This window comes from Vipera berus, assembly GCF_964194415.1.
Source record: "Vipera berus genome assembly, chromosome: Z".
In the NCBI taxonomy this organism is placed as follows: Eukaryota; Metazoa; Chordata; class Lepidosauria; order Squamata; family Viperidae; genus Vipera; species Vipera berus.
The window spans coordinates 28357456-28373245 of NC_138205.1; the positions used below are offsets into that span (position 1 = coordinate 28357456).

At 39.9% G+C, this 15790-nt stretch overlaps 1 protein-coding gene across 1 annotated transcript in view; it reads left to right on the forward strand.

Annotated features, from left to right (window-relative positions):
- Window positions 1-14653, forward strand: part of LOC308678928 (long-chain fatty acid transport protein 2-like) — a gene marked incomplete at its 5' end in the record, with an annotated part of 31231 nt that extends 16578 nt beyond the window's left edge. The window contains 4 exons of the mRNA XM_081346159.1: window positions 2750-2948; window positions 4213-4310; window positions 11901-12031; window positions 14289-14653. Of these exons, the coding sequence (XP_081202285.1) occupies window positions 2750-2948; window positions 4213-4310; window positions 11901-12031; window positions 14289-14465 (605 nt within the window). The 3' untranslated portion in view covers window positions 14466-14653. The remainder of the gene's footprint in view (window positions 1-2749; window positions 2949-4212; window positions 4311-11900; window positions 12032-14288) is intronic.
- Window positions 14654-15790: the final 1137 nt, after the last annotated feature.

A 15790-nucleotide genomic window follows, 5' to 3' on the forward strand; every position in this document is an offset into this window, starting at 1 on the left:
GTAGATATATTACACAACAGCTACTTCTGAGGTGTTTTTCTTGTTAATATTTGTTCCTCTTCCTATTCATAAATTACCTTTGTTTTTAATCCCTTTTGATTATGTTCATAGAGATTATGGGACTCGGAGTGCAACATGTTTGGTAGGCACCTTGTTTGGAAGGCTGCATTAGACCATGTCCTTGCAAATTTGAGCTTATCTTTGTGATATATGCATATTATAAATTATTTCAAGTAAGCAATGTTTGAAGCAAAATGTTTGAAGCAAAAGCAAAAACAAAACTACCATATTTTCTTTTCTTCTTAGCAATACTAAGAAGGAATTAGAAAACTGAGGAAGAAATGCACTACAATATGGAGATTCTCAATCATTCAGGTCATGGTTGTCCCAAGGATGCTTTTTTAGGATGCAACTGGACTTTCTTGTTTTTCTTTGAAGATGTTTCACTTCTCATTCAAGAAGCTTCTTCAGCTCTGACTGAAGAAGCTTCCATTCTGCACCATCTAGTCAGAACTGAAGAAGCATCTTGGATGAGAAGCAAAACATCTTCAAAGAAAAACAAGAAAGTCCAGTTTCCTCCTGAAAAAGCACCCTTGGGGGAGTACAACAGAGTTTTCTGGAAAAGGCATGGTAGGCGATTTTAACCAAAATATGCTTACGCTGCACTATTTTGTTACTCACTTCATCTTGACTAATGGCTAAGGATAGATGTTATCCTTTTGTCCAATAGGTCAAAGACCGTAGGTTTAAAACCACCTAAGCTTCTAAGGGACAGATATTACAAAGAAGTATGAACATGAATATGTGCACTATGTGTATGTGCATATGCAAGTCTGTATGTATATGTGTGGAGGGGGAGGGGCAGGGAAGGGGAGGTTGCATAATCTGCTTTACCTCCCTAAAATAAATGTCAATTCATTTAATTCATTCATGTAACCAATATAATCAGTGTAAGTGTTCTACTACATCTGTGCATGCTCAACACTCTTGCTTTATCTGGTTGAGGAATGGATGTCTTGAAAAACATGAATGAGGGCTATTTTTCACGATCAATTTAAAATCTTATCCCTCAGTTTTAAGTCCACAGAAAGCTAAATTCAGTAAAGTTTCCTATCTTTATTGAATTACTGATATAATGCTAGCAAATATTGCCATCTTTACTTGCACTATACAAGTATGTTAAAAGCAGGAACTGGTTACATTCTCCTAATATTGTTTCCCTCTCCTCCCACCAAACATCACCAGCCAGCATGTGGATATCCACCAATCACTCTCCTATGATGTGGATTGTCTTAGGAGAGGATAGTCTGTGTAGACCAGGGGTTGGCAACCTTAAACACTCAATGAGCCACTTTAACCCATTTCCCAGAGAAAAGAAAACACTGGGAGCTGCAAAACTCTCTCTTGCGCACACGCAGGACAGGGGGAACTTGATTGAAGATTTAATTAAAAAGAAATAGAGGCTGCCGTGCATGAGTTCTCTCTTCCCCCTCCTTTCTCCCTCCCTCTCTCTCTCCCCCCCTCTCTCCCTCTCTCTGATCTTCTGCTCACCTGGCAAGCTGGCTTCATGATGTTCTCCGACAAGCTGACACACGTTCTTATTGGGCTGGCTCTCCTGCCCTTGGGCTGCCAGTCCTCTTCCCCCACTCAGTGTGAGTTTGTGTGTGTGTGTGAGATAGATAGATAGATAGAGAGAGAGAGAGAGAGAGAGAGAGAGAGAGAGAGAGAGAGAGAGAGAGAGAGAGAGACAGAGACAGAGACAGAGACAGAGACAGAGACAGAGACAGAGACAGAGATAAATAGAGAGAGAGCTGCTTTCTGCTCCTTCTTGCTTCCTGCAGAGACAGAGCAAAGGCAGGAGCCCCATTCAATAAACTTGTCAGCTTGTCAGAGAACAGTGTGAGGCAGAAGATCGGAGAGAGAGAGGAGAGAGAGAAGGGAAGTGCACATGCCTCTCTCTGTCTCTGTCTCTTTCTCTGCAAATGGCAGAGGAGGACTGGAGTCACAGGAGGCTGAAAGAGCCGTATGCAGCTCCAGAGCTGTGGGGTGCTGACCTGTGGTCTAAACAGACTGTCAAGTTCTGAAAAGAACCTGGTTGAAGCCATCATTGTCATTCTCAGTTGCCACACAGGTTGGGAAGAAAGGGTTGGGGGAAGAAACCAAAAGGATTGCTAGACTAAACACAGAGCAATCCTGTGGGAACCAAGGTCATTCCCCCAAGTGCTGGAAGGTGGAGAGAAGAAGTGTCACAGAGCCCACCAATTGCCCTCATTGGGTAGTGTGATCAATAATATAGTAGGGGGAGAGAAGAATTATATTTAGTAACATTGAATTCTTGGGGGGAAAGTTTAGAGTTGGTTTCACTTTTTACCATGCTGATATTATGTATCCAATAAACATGTTCTTTGAAGAAATTTCAAGCCTTGGAGTCCTGATTTGTTTAGGTCCATTAGTCGGAACCTTGACCATTCATATCAGCTGATAGTCACACTCCTTTTAGATACATTGGATGATGATGATGTCATGAGGACACAATGCAAAAAGGTTGCTAACACATACTTATGCTGTAGTGAGGAAAATGCAAGTGAGAAAAAGCTGGGGATGATATCTCCCTTTGTCTTCTGGGAAGTTATTAAGGCCTATGGCAGCTGATCATTGGATGATCAGATAGTTCCTATTTAGAGGTGTTATTGGTTCTTTGTTGTGAGGCAATTTATTGATTCCACTTGCTTCCCTTTTCATGTTCTAGGACAGGGAGGTTTAATGGTAATACAGATAAGTAAGACAGTCCCGTTTGAAGGCTATGCAGGAGATTATCAAAACACGGAGAAGAAAATTCTCCATAATGTGCTGAAGAAAGGAGACAGTTATTTTAATACTGGAGATCTTTTGATGGAAGACCATGAAGGTTTTATCTATTTCCAGGATCGTGTGGGAGATTCTTTCCGGTGAGTCTCATTATTCATTCCATTAGTAAATTGGATCTGCAGTTTTGCCTAACTGAAATAAGATACTGAATGGGACATGATTCATTTGTGCTCACTGTTACTTTATGACTTTTTGTTACAGTTAAGAATTTGAAATTCATTTAACTGAGGACAGTATTGTTCAAAGATAGAGCGCCAGTGTGGTTTAGTGGTTAAGGTACCAAGTTAGAAGCTGGAAATCTATGAGCTTCTAGTCCCGCCTTAGTCATAAAAGGTAGCTGGGTGATTCTGAGCCAATCACTTTCTCTCAGCCCATTGAGAGAGTTGGTTGATCAATACTTGGTTGATTCCCCCAAAATGTGGATCCTGCACCTGTGGGAAAATGGAGGAGGAGGAGGAGGAAGAGAGGGAGGGGGAGGAGAAGGAATTGTTCAAAGATGCTTGCTAAGCTTTAGAGAACTAATCTTGGATTTTGACTCAGTGAACATGATTGATGAAATATCCAGTATGAAGCACATCTCTGCTTTGAATAATTTCAAAGCAGAAACAAAAAATCATCCCCAAGAACTCCAAAGAACCAATATGCTACAATATGCTATTTGTATTTACAGTGTGTGAGCCAACTCCAAGAATTCCCCAACTAGCATGCATTATAAAGTTGCTAGGGTGAGAAATACATTATAATACATAGTGAAAGCCAAAGAAAAACTGTCATATAAAGAAATCTACCACCCCCTATATATAGCACCAACTCAATACAGGGCACTGATAATGGTCTCAAGTCTGGCAATAATTGTCTGCAAGGAAACAAGCAAGCTCAGAGAGCACTAAACTCCAACATTTCAACCTTGAGCTCCATATATTCTTTTCTAATGGACAACATATTTTGTTAGATTTGTGTGATGGTGACCTAAACTGTGCTTATATTATAATTAATCAATGGTTTGTTCTGTGAACATGTTTAATAAAATAATTATCACTGTCATTTTCTTTTGACCTTCTGTCAGCCATGGACATTTATTTGCATAAACATTTGCATTGTCTTTCATGGCTGAGCAACCATAGTAAATAACTTCCTCTATTATATGGTTTTCTCTGTATTTTTGCTAGCAGGCTCATCCTCTTGAGTTTATCTTAGTACTTACTGTAAGGTAAGAAATATTTTCCCCTGATCCTAAAGACAGAAAGAGATCTTGTGAGTGAAACCATCTATAGGAATGTCAAAATGCTAACTAATACATTATTATCAAAGTGTGTAAGAAATAAAGCCCTCCTGTTTTGGCAGCTGGAAAGGGGAGAACGTGGCCACTACTGAGGTTGAGATGATATTGGCAAGTTTGGATATCATTGAGGAAGTCAATGTATATGGAGTACCAGTGCCAGGTGAGTTTGAAACACCTATGTACATTTCTACACACCCTTTTCAATGCACGTTTAGAAATCTTATTTGCAGAAGATGCTTAATCTGGTTACTGGATTTACCCATTTAGGGGGATTGTGCAATATCCCGAATCATAAGTTCACCTTAACCCTAACTTTATTAATTTGTATGCCTCCTCAACCGTAGGGTAGGAGCCATTTGGACATCTAGGAAGAGGGTATTCCATAGGGTAGGAACTGCAACAGAAAAGGCACACTTCTAAGGACCCATAAGATGACAATATTTAAAGGAAGGGACCTGGAGTATGCCTTCAAGGAGACTCAGTAATTAGTTCCTATGACAAGTAGAGCTTGTGCCTAGTAGTGTGAGGGCAGTTTGATCTTGTTGTACCTGAGGAATTGACAGGGTCCTCATGACTGTGAGCTGAACATTATATTAGATCCATGTCCCTCCTGGTTGGCTAAATCTTCCCATGATGTGATGCACGGTGGGGTGTTAGATGTATTTTTTTTTCTTGAGATAAGGGGTGGCTCTCCTTCCCTTAAAGAGGTGCTGGTTCAACCTTTCCTCAAAAAGGTATTGTTAGACCGAATTGTTCTGGACAATTTTTATCCAATCTCCAATCTTCCTTTTTAAAGCAAGGTTGTTGAGAAGGTGGTCATAGAGCAGCTTCAGAGGATCATCTTTGTTTTGAATTACTGTAACATACTTTACATGAAAAGTATCTTAAAAGTTTCATCTAGTGAAAAATGTGGCTGCATGGGCAGTTATGTGCAATCCCTGATCAGTGCATGTTACACCTCTGACCTCCAAGCTACATTGGTAGCCCATTTGTTTCTGTCTTCAGTTCAAGGTGCAAAGTAAAGCACTACATGAAATGGGACCAGGTTATTTGAGAGAACCTTTCTCTCTTACTACTTTTACTCAGTGCACAAGATCTGGCAAGAGGGGCATACTCCAGGACTTATATGACCAAGGAGTGTCATTTGAATCAATTATAGATTCCATGTGGTCTTCAAGAGTAGCCACCTGCAGGACTTCTGGTTTTGCACCTGTAGCGCATGGCTGCACAAGAGCGGACCTCCCCCCCCGGCTAGTTTCATCCTGCCAGGGGGACCCTAGATGGGTCCAAAGTCACCCCGAAGAGGTGACCATGAAGGAGGGACACCCCATTGATCATGAAGTGATGGCGGTCACTTTGTTTGATCTGGGGGAAGTCCTCCTACCCGACAGGAGAAAGGCTAGTGTGAGATCAGTGTCTAGCCCAGAAATGTCAAACACAAGGCCCGGGGGCCGGATTCGGCCTGTGAAGTGTTTCATGTTGCCCGTGAACCTATCCTGGAAACAGTGAGGGAACGGCCCCCACTGCCTTGGCCCTGGCCCAGGCCGGCCGGGAGCCAATGTACAATTTCGTGGTGACCATCTATGCTGAAAAGCATTCAGTCTTAGCTCCACAAGGCCATCTGGAAATAGCAAGGGACCAGCCCCTGCCATGTCAGCCCCACCCACTGGGCACACGCTGGTGAGGTATCACCCTTTGTGAGGAATGAAGAAATGCACCATTGCCTGGAAGTGGCCAGCACATGGCCCTGCCTACTTCAGGCAGGCTAGGGGCTGGGAAGCATTGCGCTTCTCTTCAGATTCATGCCACCTGGCTCAGCCTCTCAGCACTTTGAGGAGAGCACCTCGCTGCCTGCCAAAACTGGGCAGGCTGGGGGCTGGGCAGCATTGCGCAGGTAACATCGACTCTCATGCTGCTCGTGGCATCCCCTTCCCCAGAGCCCACCAAGCCTGATATGTGAAGTAGGCGAGGGCCATGTGCTGGCCACTTCCAGGTGATGGTGCATTTCTTCATTCCTCACAAAGGATGACACTTCCCCAGCTGCATTTCTTGCCTGTTTTTCTCCCTCCCTCATCTCAAATATTTTCCCACCACTTGAAGGAAGGAAGGAAGGAAGGAAGGAATGAAGGAAGGAAGGAAGGAAGGAAGGAAGGAAGGAAGGAAGGAGAGTGAGGGTCTGAGGGAAGTCCTGCCTTAGTCCTTCCCTGCTGCCCTTTCACCATCCCCTTGTCCCCTCCTCCTGACCTATCCTGGGGGGGGTCTCCCATCCTATTGCTAAGGAAGCTTTGGATAAAAAGCCAGGTCTCCTCACATGGAGAGGGACTGGGCCTCTCTTTTGACTTTGCTCTCGTACCCATCATGAGCAACCTGGCTAAGGAGAGCAAGCACAGGAGCAGCAGACTTGAGGAGGAGATAATTGCAGCTGTGTGCCCCCTTGGGGAAGTGGAGCTGGGCTTAGTGCCATGGGTGCTTGAGAGCCAGGCTGGGCATTTGACCTCTGCACCACTGTCCAGCCCTGCCCCCCGCATGGCCTGAGAGGAACAATAAGGCTTCTCCAATGGACCATGACTTGGCACTTGCCCTGGTCCGATCTCCTTCTGCCAGAGACCCTCAGATCTGTCCCACTCCTGCCTAGGCCCCTATAGTTACCCTTGATGAGAATGATGTAGAGCTGGCCATGCCCATCCAGTAGGCCACACACACTCCAGCCACACCCATCCAGTAGCCCACGCCCACCCTGGCCACACCCACCTGGCCCCCCAAGGGCAACTGCAACGCTGATGCAGCCCTCAATGAAATTAAGTTTGACACCCCTGGTCTAGCCCAAGCTACTTGCAGCCGAAATTCCAGAGGACAAACCCAAACATTGGTGAACAGCATGCTTGGAATTGTTGAGAGTACTGATCTTTTTTCTTCTATCTACTATCTAAATCCTTGAAAAGATCCCCAAAGTAAGAAAACTTCCAGAAGTGAAGTGAGGGGACTATATCCTCATTCCCTTATAGATGGAAGCAGCAAATTAATATTAAAGGAGGGAAGAAATATATTAAAATTCAATTTAAAATACTACAGTCTGGACAAGTTTATGAACTAAAAAACTGTCAAGATTATACCCTAAAGAGTTTTGATGGAATTATAAAAATATATAACAAAAAATAACTTTTTGATTTTGAAAAAAAAATGAAAAAAGAACTAACTGCTGACATCTAGTGGAGAATCAGAGCATAGAATACTAACAATAAGGACTTGGAAATTGGCAGAATGCCCAGAAATAAAGAAAAAGCTGTTCCTTTGAATTGTAAATTACCTTGAAGACAGCTGGGAAAAAAGGAAGAATCAACTACAAGATTAAAAAGTGTCTGAAAGGAACCCCCCCCCCACTTGGACTGTGGTTTAAATCTAAGAACTGTTTATGGAAAAGAAAAACTTTGGCCTTTGGCTAATCTTTTAGAGGAGAATCTACATGAAGGATTTAAAGTGGCTTTACACACTGAAGGCACGTGGTGGCTCAGTGGGTTAGGACGCTGAGCTTGTTGATCAGAAGGTCAGCAGTTTGGCGGGTCGAATCCCGAGTGCCGTGTAGCAGAGTGAGTGCCTGCTACTCGTCCCAGCTTCTGCCAACCTAGCAGTTCGAAAGCACGTAAAAATGCAAGTAGAAAAATAGGGACCACTACGGTGGGAAGGTAACAGCATTCTGTGCACCTTTGGCATCTAGTCATGCCGGCCACATGACCATGGAGACATCCTCGGACAAGCGCTGGCTCTTCGGCTTTGAAACGGAGATGAGCACCGGCCCCTAGAGTTGGAAACGACTAGCACGCATGTGCGGGGGAACCTTTACCTTTTTAACACACTGAACTGTAATTTTGATTGACTGATAAATTGACTCTTGAATTAAAACATTGATGAAAGATTATTTGAAGGAGGGGAGACAACATGGATATCACATACCTATCAAAAAATGACAGGGCACCACATTCAATATTATCTCCTGAAGGATTTTGCCTGGAAAATCAAGGGCCTCCAGAAGTAATACCTCAAGGCAAGATAAATACTTTCCAGGAGAAAATATATGTAATGTTAGGACAAATACAAATGACAATAGACTCAAACCATGAGGAAATTGGAAACAAGTTTGATGATTTAAATAAGCACATTTCTAATTTAAATCTATAATTAAAAAACACCCATGAAATAACAACAAATGAACAAATAACTCAGATAACAGACCACAAATTAGAAGAATATGATCAAATTGATCATACTAATAAATAAATGAAAAGAATTACAATTTAACAGAAACAGGAAAAAATATACAAGATTCTGAAACAACAAGAAAAATGGAATGGACTATAGAACTTCCAGGAAAAACATCAAAGTTTGGGGGACAGAAAGTATTTATTTTACTTACTTCATCTTTTGTATTCCCAACAACATTTGCAAAAACACAGGAACTGTCTGGTAAGCAGATCACATCAACTTGGAAAACTACTCGGCAAAAGAAGACCAGAAACAGATACAAGAGATTTGACTCGCCCTACCAGATGGACTATTACATGAACAAACACTTGTTTGAATATGGCTATAATAATAGAGAATTTTGAACATAAAGGGGCCCTATAACAAGAGGGTTAAGAGATTTAAGTAATATAGTATGTCCCATAATATATGAAATGTAAAAATAGTGGGTTGATGTAACTTTTATTAATATAAGTGAAAGTATTTTTATAATGCATTACATAAAATATTGGGTTGATGTACTTAAAGAGGAAAATTTGGACAGTTAGATAACTAACATATGAAGAAATTATGACTGATAAGAATTGGATTGAATATAAGGGAAATTAAGCGTAAACAAAAATTACAAAAATAGGATTCATGGTGAACTAATAAGATGATGGTGATAAGAATAATATAAGCTGAAAAAATGTCATACATAGAGATTATTATTATCTGTATAAATATAAAAATGCTTATATCTAATCATTTATATATTGAAAATATTAAGAATTATATTTTGTTTAAGTCTGAAGAAGGAGAACATAAATGGGAGAAGGGAAGATCAAAGAAATATATCATTAATTAATATACTAATTATGAATATTATTAAACTTAGACTTACTGTTCCGGTTTTCAGTGAGAGAAAGCCGGAGAACTTGATCCTCCGGCTGAAATTTCTTTTTGTTGGGGATCCTACGGGGCCAGATTCCACCCTGGAGGGGTGTACTGAAGGAAGGAAATTCCAGGGACCTAGGAGAGACGACAATCTCTCCGAATAGCCCAGGAGAACCCTCCCCCAAAACAAACAGAAGAAAAGGCTGGCTAACATTGTGTCCAGTCACAGCTGAATACCAAGAGAAGTCAAAAGCAATCAAAAAAGCGAATAATAAACAGCATGTTTGAATCTGGGTAAGAATATTGATTTTCTCTATCTTATTTACTTTTTCTGAAGAAGAAATCCCCAAGATAATATCTTTGAAGAGAGAGGGGGAGGAAGATTTGTTCTTTCTCTTTTGTTTGGGTTGCGTCCTTGTCACAGTCTGGAAAACAAGTACAAAGACATGATAAATGAGTAAATGCTGACACCTGCTGGTGGATGAGGATTTCTTTTCCTTCTTTTCCTTTGTTTTTGAACTTCTAAGCTCTTGGACTGCACTTGTGTAAACAATACATGGCTGAAACAATGAATATACTACAAAAAGATATATGTGATGAGCAACAATACTTTCAAAGGACAATGATTTTAAATCACATAGAGATGCAGAATAATTTTGAAAGGATGAATCAACTTATTCTCAATGTAATTTCACTTCAAGAAATCTCTGAAAATATAGAACAAAAAATTGAAATACTTGCTTTACAGAAGGAATTATACATTAAGCAGCAAAACTCCCAAAGGATAATGATTTTAAACTACAAGATAATACAGAAGTACCTTGAGAGTATGAACCAACTTATTTTCAATTCAACTTCACTTCAAGAATTCTTTCAGGGAAAGATACCGGAGATGATTAAATGCAACTTTGAGGAAAGAGATTGGAAGATGGAACTATATAAAACAAAAAGCTATGATTTAATTCAAATGGGAAATATTTTAATATTTCTAAACAATTTGAAGAATAGGGGAAAGAAGAGCCATCTATTTGAATTTGGCTAAACAATGAGAAAATTTTTGAAATATGTTATTCTCAGAGAAAAAAAATCTCTTCCTTTTTCCCTTTTTCTTTTGCTCTTTTGCTTTATTCTTTTAAGTTGGAATGATTTAAATAGGAATAAAACATAAAAGATATGTTTTAAATGAGCTTTAGAGGACTAGATGACTAGAAATATTTAAGGGAATGTTTAAAGCTTAAATAGATTAAATATATCTTCAGTATAGGTTGAGAAGAGTGGAAATTGAAGGAATGGATATATTTTGAATTGGAAGAAATATATATCTTTTCCTCCTCTTTTTCTATATATATACTGTATATATATATATTCTTTTCTTTCTTTTTTTCTTTCTTTCGCTCTTTAACTTTATATCTGTTTATCCTTAGTATTTTTATTAAGAAATATAAAAATATAGAGGGTCTATATGAAAAAAACAGAATTAAATTCATAAATGTTGATATAGTTGAATGTTGAATTGATTGTTATCTGTAAGAATATTTAGAATGTTAAGGGAGAAATAAGTTGTTCTTGTTCTTTATTGCCTTTTTTTTCTCTCCTTTTTACATTTACTTATTGACTGGGAAATATAAAGTTTGAGAGGGTTTGCATGAAGGGAGGAAAAAAATGAAATTCACCAATGAAAATACAGTCAAGTGTTAAAAAAAGATTGTTATTTGTAAATATTCTTTTTTTGGGGGGGGGGAAATAAGCTGAAATAAATATAGTGCCAGGACCTACGATAAGGCAACTAAAACGATTTATAAGATTATTGAAACTTTACATTTAACTGTTGTTAAACAAAACTGTTTTAATTTAATGTCTTGCAAAGAATGATTCGTTTGAGATAGGGGAAATCAAATGAAATTGACAGATGGAATATAGACTATAGAAATTAATTGTTAAAGATTGTTTTATAAATGTCACCCAGACAACATTCTGTTTTACAATGATCTATGTTATGTTAAAGAAAAAAATGCTAATAAAATATAATAATAATAATAATAATAATAATAATAATAATAATAATAATAATAATAATAATAATAATAATAATAATAATAATAATAATAATAATAATAATAGAAATTATTAAACTTAATCATTATTGATTGTTAATTAATTATTATTGTCTTTTTTTCTTGTTAAAATATAAACCAAGACAACCTGCAGTCTATCAGCTATCTGACTTCTGTAGCTTGATACAAGCCCGAGGGTAGTAAAATCTAAGTTAGATAGAATTGAGTAAGGAGTCCCATATTTTCTTTCAGTTAGTGCCATCTTGAAGATTTACCTTGCACTGCAAGTAGAATTGCAGCATTTTTCCTTATCTACAACTATTCTTTAGTTACATTTAAAAAATGGATATTTTGTGATATGGGAAGTAGCAGGATAAGGCTAAATCATCAGTCGTGATCTGAGATGTGATATGTGGTCAGCTTCACAGGGACAGAAGATAGAGTGAGGAGCATCAGGCCATTTTGGTGATATTGTAAATAATGAATGAAAACTGCTTGCCTTAGCACTAGCAACCAACAGTTTTGCTCCTTTTTTGCATAAAACATGTAGCTTCACTGTCAATTATTCTGGTTTATTCCAGGGCATGAAGGAAAGATTGGGATGGCAGCGATACGGCTGAAGGAGGGGTGCCCCTTTGATGGAAAGAAGCTGTTCATACATACCAAGGATTATTTGCCCAGCTACGCCATACCCCGCTTCATCCGTATCCAGGTGAGCAACGACTGATTTAGGCTCTTGCTTCAACAGCCTAAGAAATCATTAGAAAAAATAACCCCAGACTTCAGCATCATGAAGTATAACAGAAATCGAAATGCTGCTGCCATTCAGAATATAAACAGAAAAGAAATCAAAAGTAGGCTTGATTTGATCAATAAAATAACTAGAGTAAATTACATGGCCAGTAAAGGAAGCTCTCAACTGAGTTTGTATTTGCATGCCATTTCTTTGCTTTAAAAATGTTTTTGTTGTTAGCTGTGAAGTTGTGTCTGACCCATTGTGACCCTATGGACAACGTTCCTCCAGGCCTTCCTGTCCTCTACCAGCTTCTGGAGTCCATTTAAGCTCACGCCTACTGCTTCAGTGACTCCATCCAGCCACCTCATTCTCTGTCGTCCCCTTGTTCTCTTGCCCTCAATCTTTCCCAGCATTAGGCTGTTCTCCAGTGAATTCTTCCTTCTCATTAGGTGGACAAAGTATTTGAGTTTTATCTTCAAGATCTGGCCTTCTAAAGAGCAGTCAGGGTTGATCTCCTCTAGGACTGACCGGTTTGATCGCCTTGCAGTCCAAGGGACTTGCAGGAGTCTTCTCCAGCACCACAGTTCAAAGGCCTCAATTCTTTGGCGCTCAGCCTTTTTTATGGTCCAACTTTCACTGCCATACATTGCAAATGGGAAGACCATAGCCTTGACTATACGCACTTTTGTTGACAGGGTGATGTCTCTGGTTTTTAGTGTGCTGTCTAGATTTGCCATGGCTTTCCTCCCCAGGAGCAAGCGTCTTTTAATTTCTTGGCTACAGTCCCCATCTGCAGTCATCTTGGAGCCCAGGAAAATAAAATCTTCCCCATCTATTTGCCAGGAATTGAGAGGGCTGGATGCCATGATCTTGGTTTTCTTAATGTTTAGTTTCAACCCAACTTTTGCACTCTCCTTCTTCACCCGCAACAAGAGGCTCTTTAGTTCTTCTTTACTTTCTGCCATTAGAGTGGTATCATCTGCATATCTTAGGTTGTTGATATTTCTTCCGGCAATCTTAATTCCAACTTTTGATTCATCTAGCCCTGCCTTTCTCAAGATGTGCTCTGCATATAAGTTAAATAGGCAGGGTGACAATATACAGCCTTGCCAGACTCCTTTCCCAATTTTGAACCAATCAGTGGTTCCGTGTCCACTTCTCACTGTTGCTTCTTGGCCCACATATAGGTTTCTCAAGAGACAAATAAGATGGTCTGGTACACCCATCTCTTTAAGAACTTGCCACAGTTTGTTATGATCCACACAATCAAAGGCTTTAGCATAGTCAATGAAGCAGAAGTAGATGTTTTTCTGGAACTCTCTAGCTTTTTCCAAGATCCAGCGTATGTTGGCAATTTGATCTCTAGTTCCTCTGTCTCTTTGAAATCCTGCCTGTACTTCTGGTAGTTCTCGTTCCACATACTGCTGGAGTCTAGCTTGTAGGATTTTAAGCATAACTTTACTAGCATGAGAAATGAGTGCAATGGTGCAATAGTTTGAACATTCTTTGGCACTGCCTTTCTTTGGAATTGGAATGTAAACTGATCTTTTCCAATCCTGTGGCCACTGTTGCTGGCAAATTGAGTGTAGCACTTTTACTGCATCGTCTTTTAAGATTTTGAAGTACATTGATGATTTTAAAAAATATAATAGGAACAAAAAATGGGAATAATGAAAATAGAGTGTATATAAATTCATCTGAAATCTGAAAAGGAGGGGAAAAGTTTTATATACTCATATTCAATATTTCTGCACAGAGGAACAGGACTGGCTGTTATGAACTAGACAGGTTGGACAAAGCAGGAGGGAAACATTGGGCAGAGGTGAAGCTGAAGATGGGGAAAGCCTTGGGTAAAGGTTGAAAAAGACAATGTGGTGATGGTTGTGGGGAGTGGAGGAGACGGAAGGGGTACTGAAGGTACCACAAAGGGAAGCCAGAGGAGATACAGGGAGGGGATAGAGAAAATTAAAGAAGGCAATATCCCATAATAATGACTGAAGAAGGCAAGAGGAAGCCCTGCTAAACACAGTAAAAGCAAACAGCAGACAGAAAAACTATCAGCTGGACGAAGAGTAGGAAGATAAGGAAAAACAAAGTTGTATCAGTTTCTTTAATTTGTCTCACACTAGGGCAGTAAGGGAAGCACCATTCACTGGCTTTGTTACTCAGGCAGGGCAATAGAGAAGGAGTTACTCCTGATTCTGTTCTCACTGCTGTCTTATACTTCCTGCAGGAAAAGCTGGAGATCACAGGAACTTTCAAGCAGCTCAAAGGTCAGTTGGTGAGGGATGGATTCAATCCTGCCAACATCAAAGATGCCTTCTTCTTCCTGGATGACTCAGAAAAGAACTACATACCCATGACTAAGGAGATCTACTGCTCCATTTTAGAAAAGAAAATAAAACTCTGAAAGAAGGTTTAAAGAGGAGCATAGCAGTGTTTCATGAATAGCTTTGAAAGTGCAACCATTCATGTTTTGATTTTGCTCAAGAAGGAAAGATTTATGGCCAGAATATTATTTCTTCTTAATTTGTATGTTCTTGAGATGTCTGTTTAATATACTAACTGATATTTGTTTTGGAAATAATAAAATGTTGCTACTTTCTCTTGCCACAGTATACATTTGTTTTGGAGTGAAGCTTATTCTCAAGAAAGCATTGGGGAAGATTAGCTCCTTCTCCTCTGGTACCATTCCATATCCTGCTTTGTGTCCAGTGCAGGAGAAACTATATCAAAGGAGTCTCAAAGCATCAATATTGTTAAGTAGTGGGCTCTTAGGTGCAGGAATGAATACACGAGGCTGAGTACAGGATAACTCATACTTTATTTCTTGCTAGAACTGTACTGAAACATGGGCTGCAACCAGCCGCAATATATAGTCTAGCCCCTAGGCGGCAGCCAATAGGTTTGAACCCACTCTTGCCGCCTGCGGCTAGCCAATTGCAGAACAGGAGACAGTTAGTCTGGGTTGCTGGAGAGCCGTTAGCTGCTCCAGCAACCCACATGGTATATCACCAAAACCCAGTACATAACACCCCTCCCCTCTTAGATCAAACTATGACAACCACAATTAGTCTTGACAGTTGTAGAGACTTATTAATCAATGCACACACAATAAAGTGATAAATAATAATAAAAATAATAATATAATCACTGTGAACTACAATGAGATTAAACAACGTCTCAATGATCAGGTTTCCATTTGCGGTAATAGACAGTTACACAAACTCTAGGTTCTGTAGTTTAGTGGCAGCAAGTTTTACAACAATATATATCACTTTATTTTACAATGTAATCTGTGAGGTATGCAGGAGGCTTGTGTGGCCTAGATGAACATCTTGCAGTTCCCATCACTTTGTGGTCTACCAACTTACCCAGTGGGATGGGTAGATTTGTGTCCCTTTGTGCTCCTGAGTCAAGGGGATTCAAAACACTCTGGCTGGCCTCACCAGGTTGGCCCACCCCAGAGTCAGTCTGTTCAGCAGAGTAGGCACAGCAGTTGCTGAAATTCAATTGTTTCGCTTTGTCAGGGGGTCCATGTTGCACTCCTGTGCTACCCGGTTCTTCCTCAGAATCCATCTCCACTGAGAAGGAAAAACCCTGGTGGTCCAAGTGAGGGCTGGCTTGGCCACAAGTTTGAGGACCTTGGGAGGGACTTATGATACAGTCCTCACTTAGTGGCCATTCTGGAAACCTTTTCCTGAGCTGATCAATGTGTCTTCTGACAACTCGCCC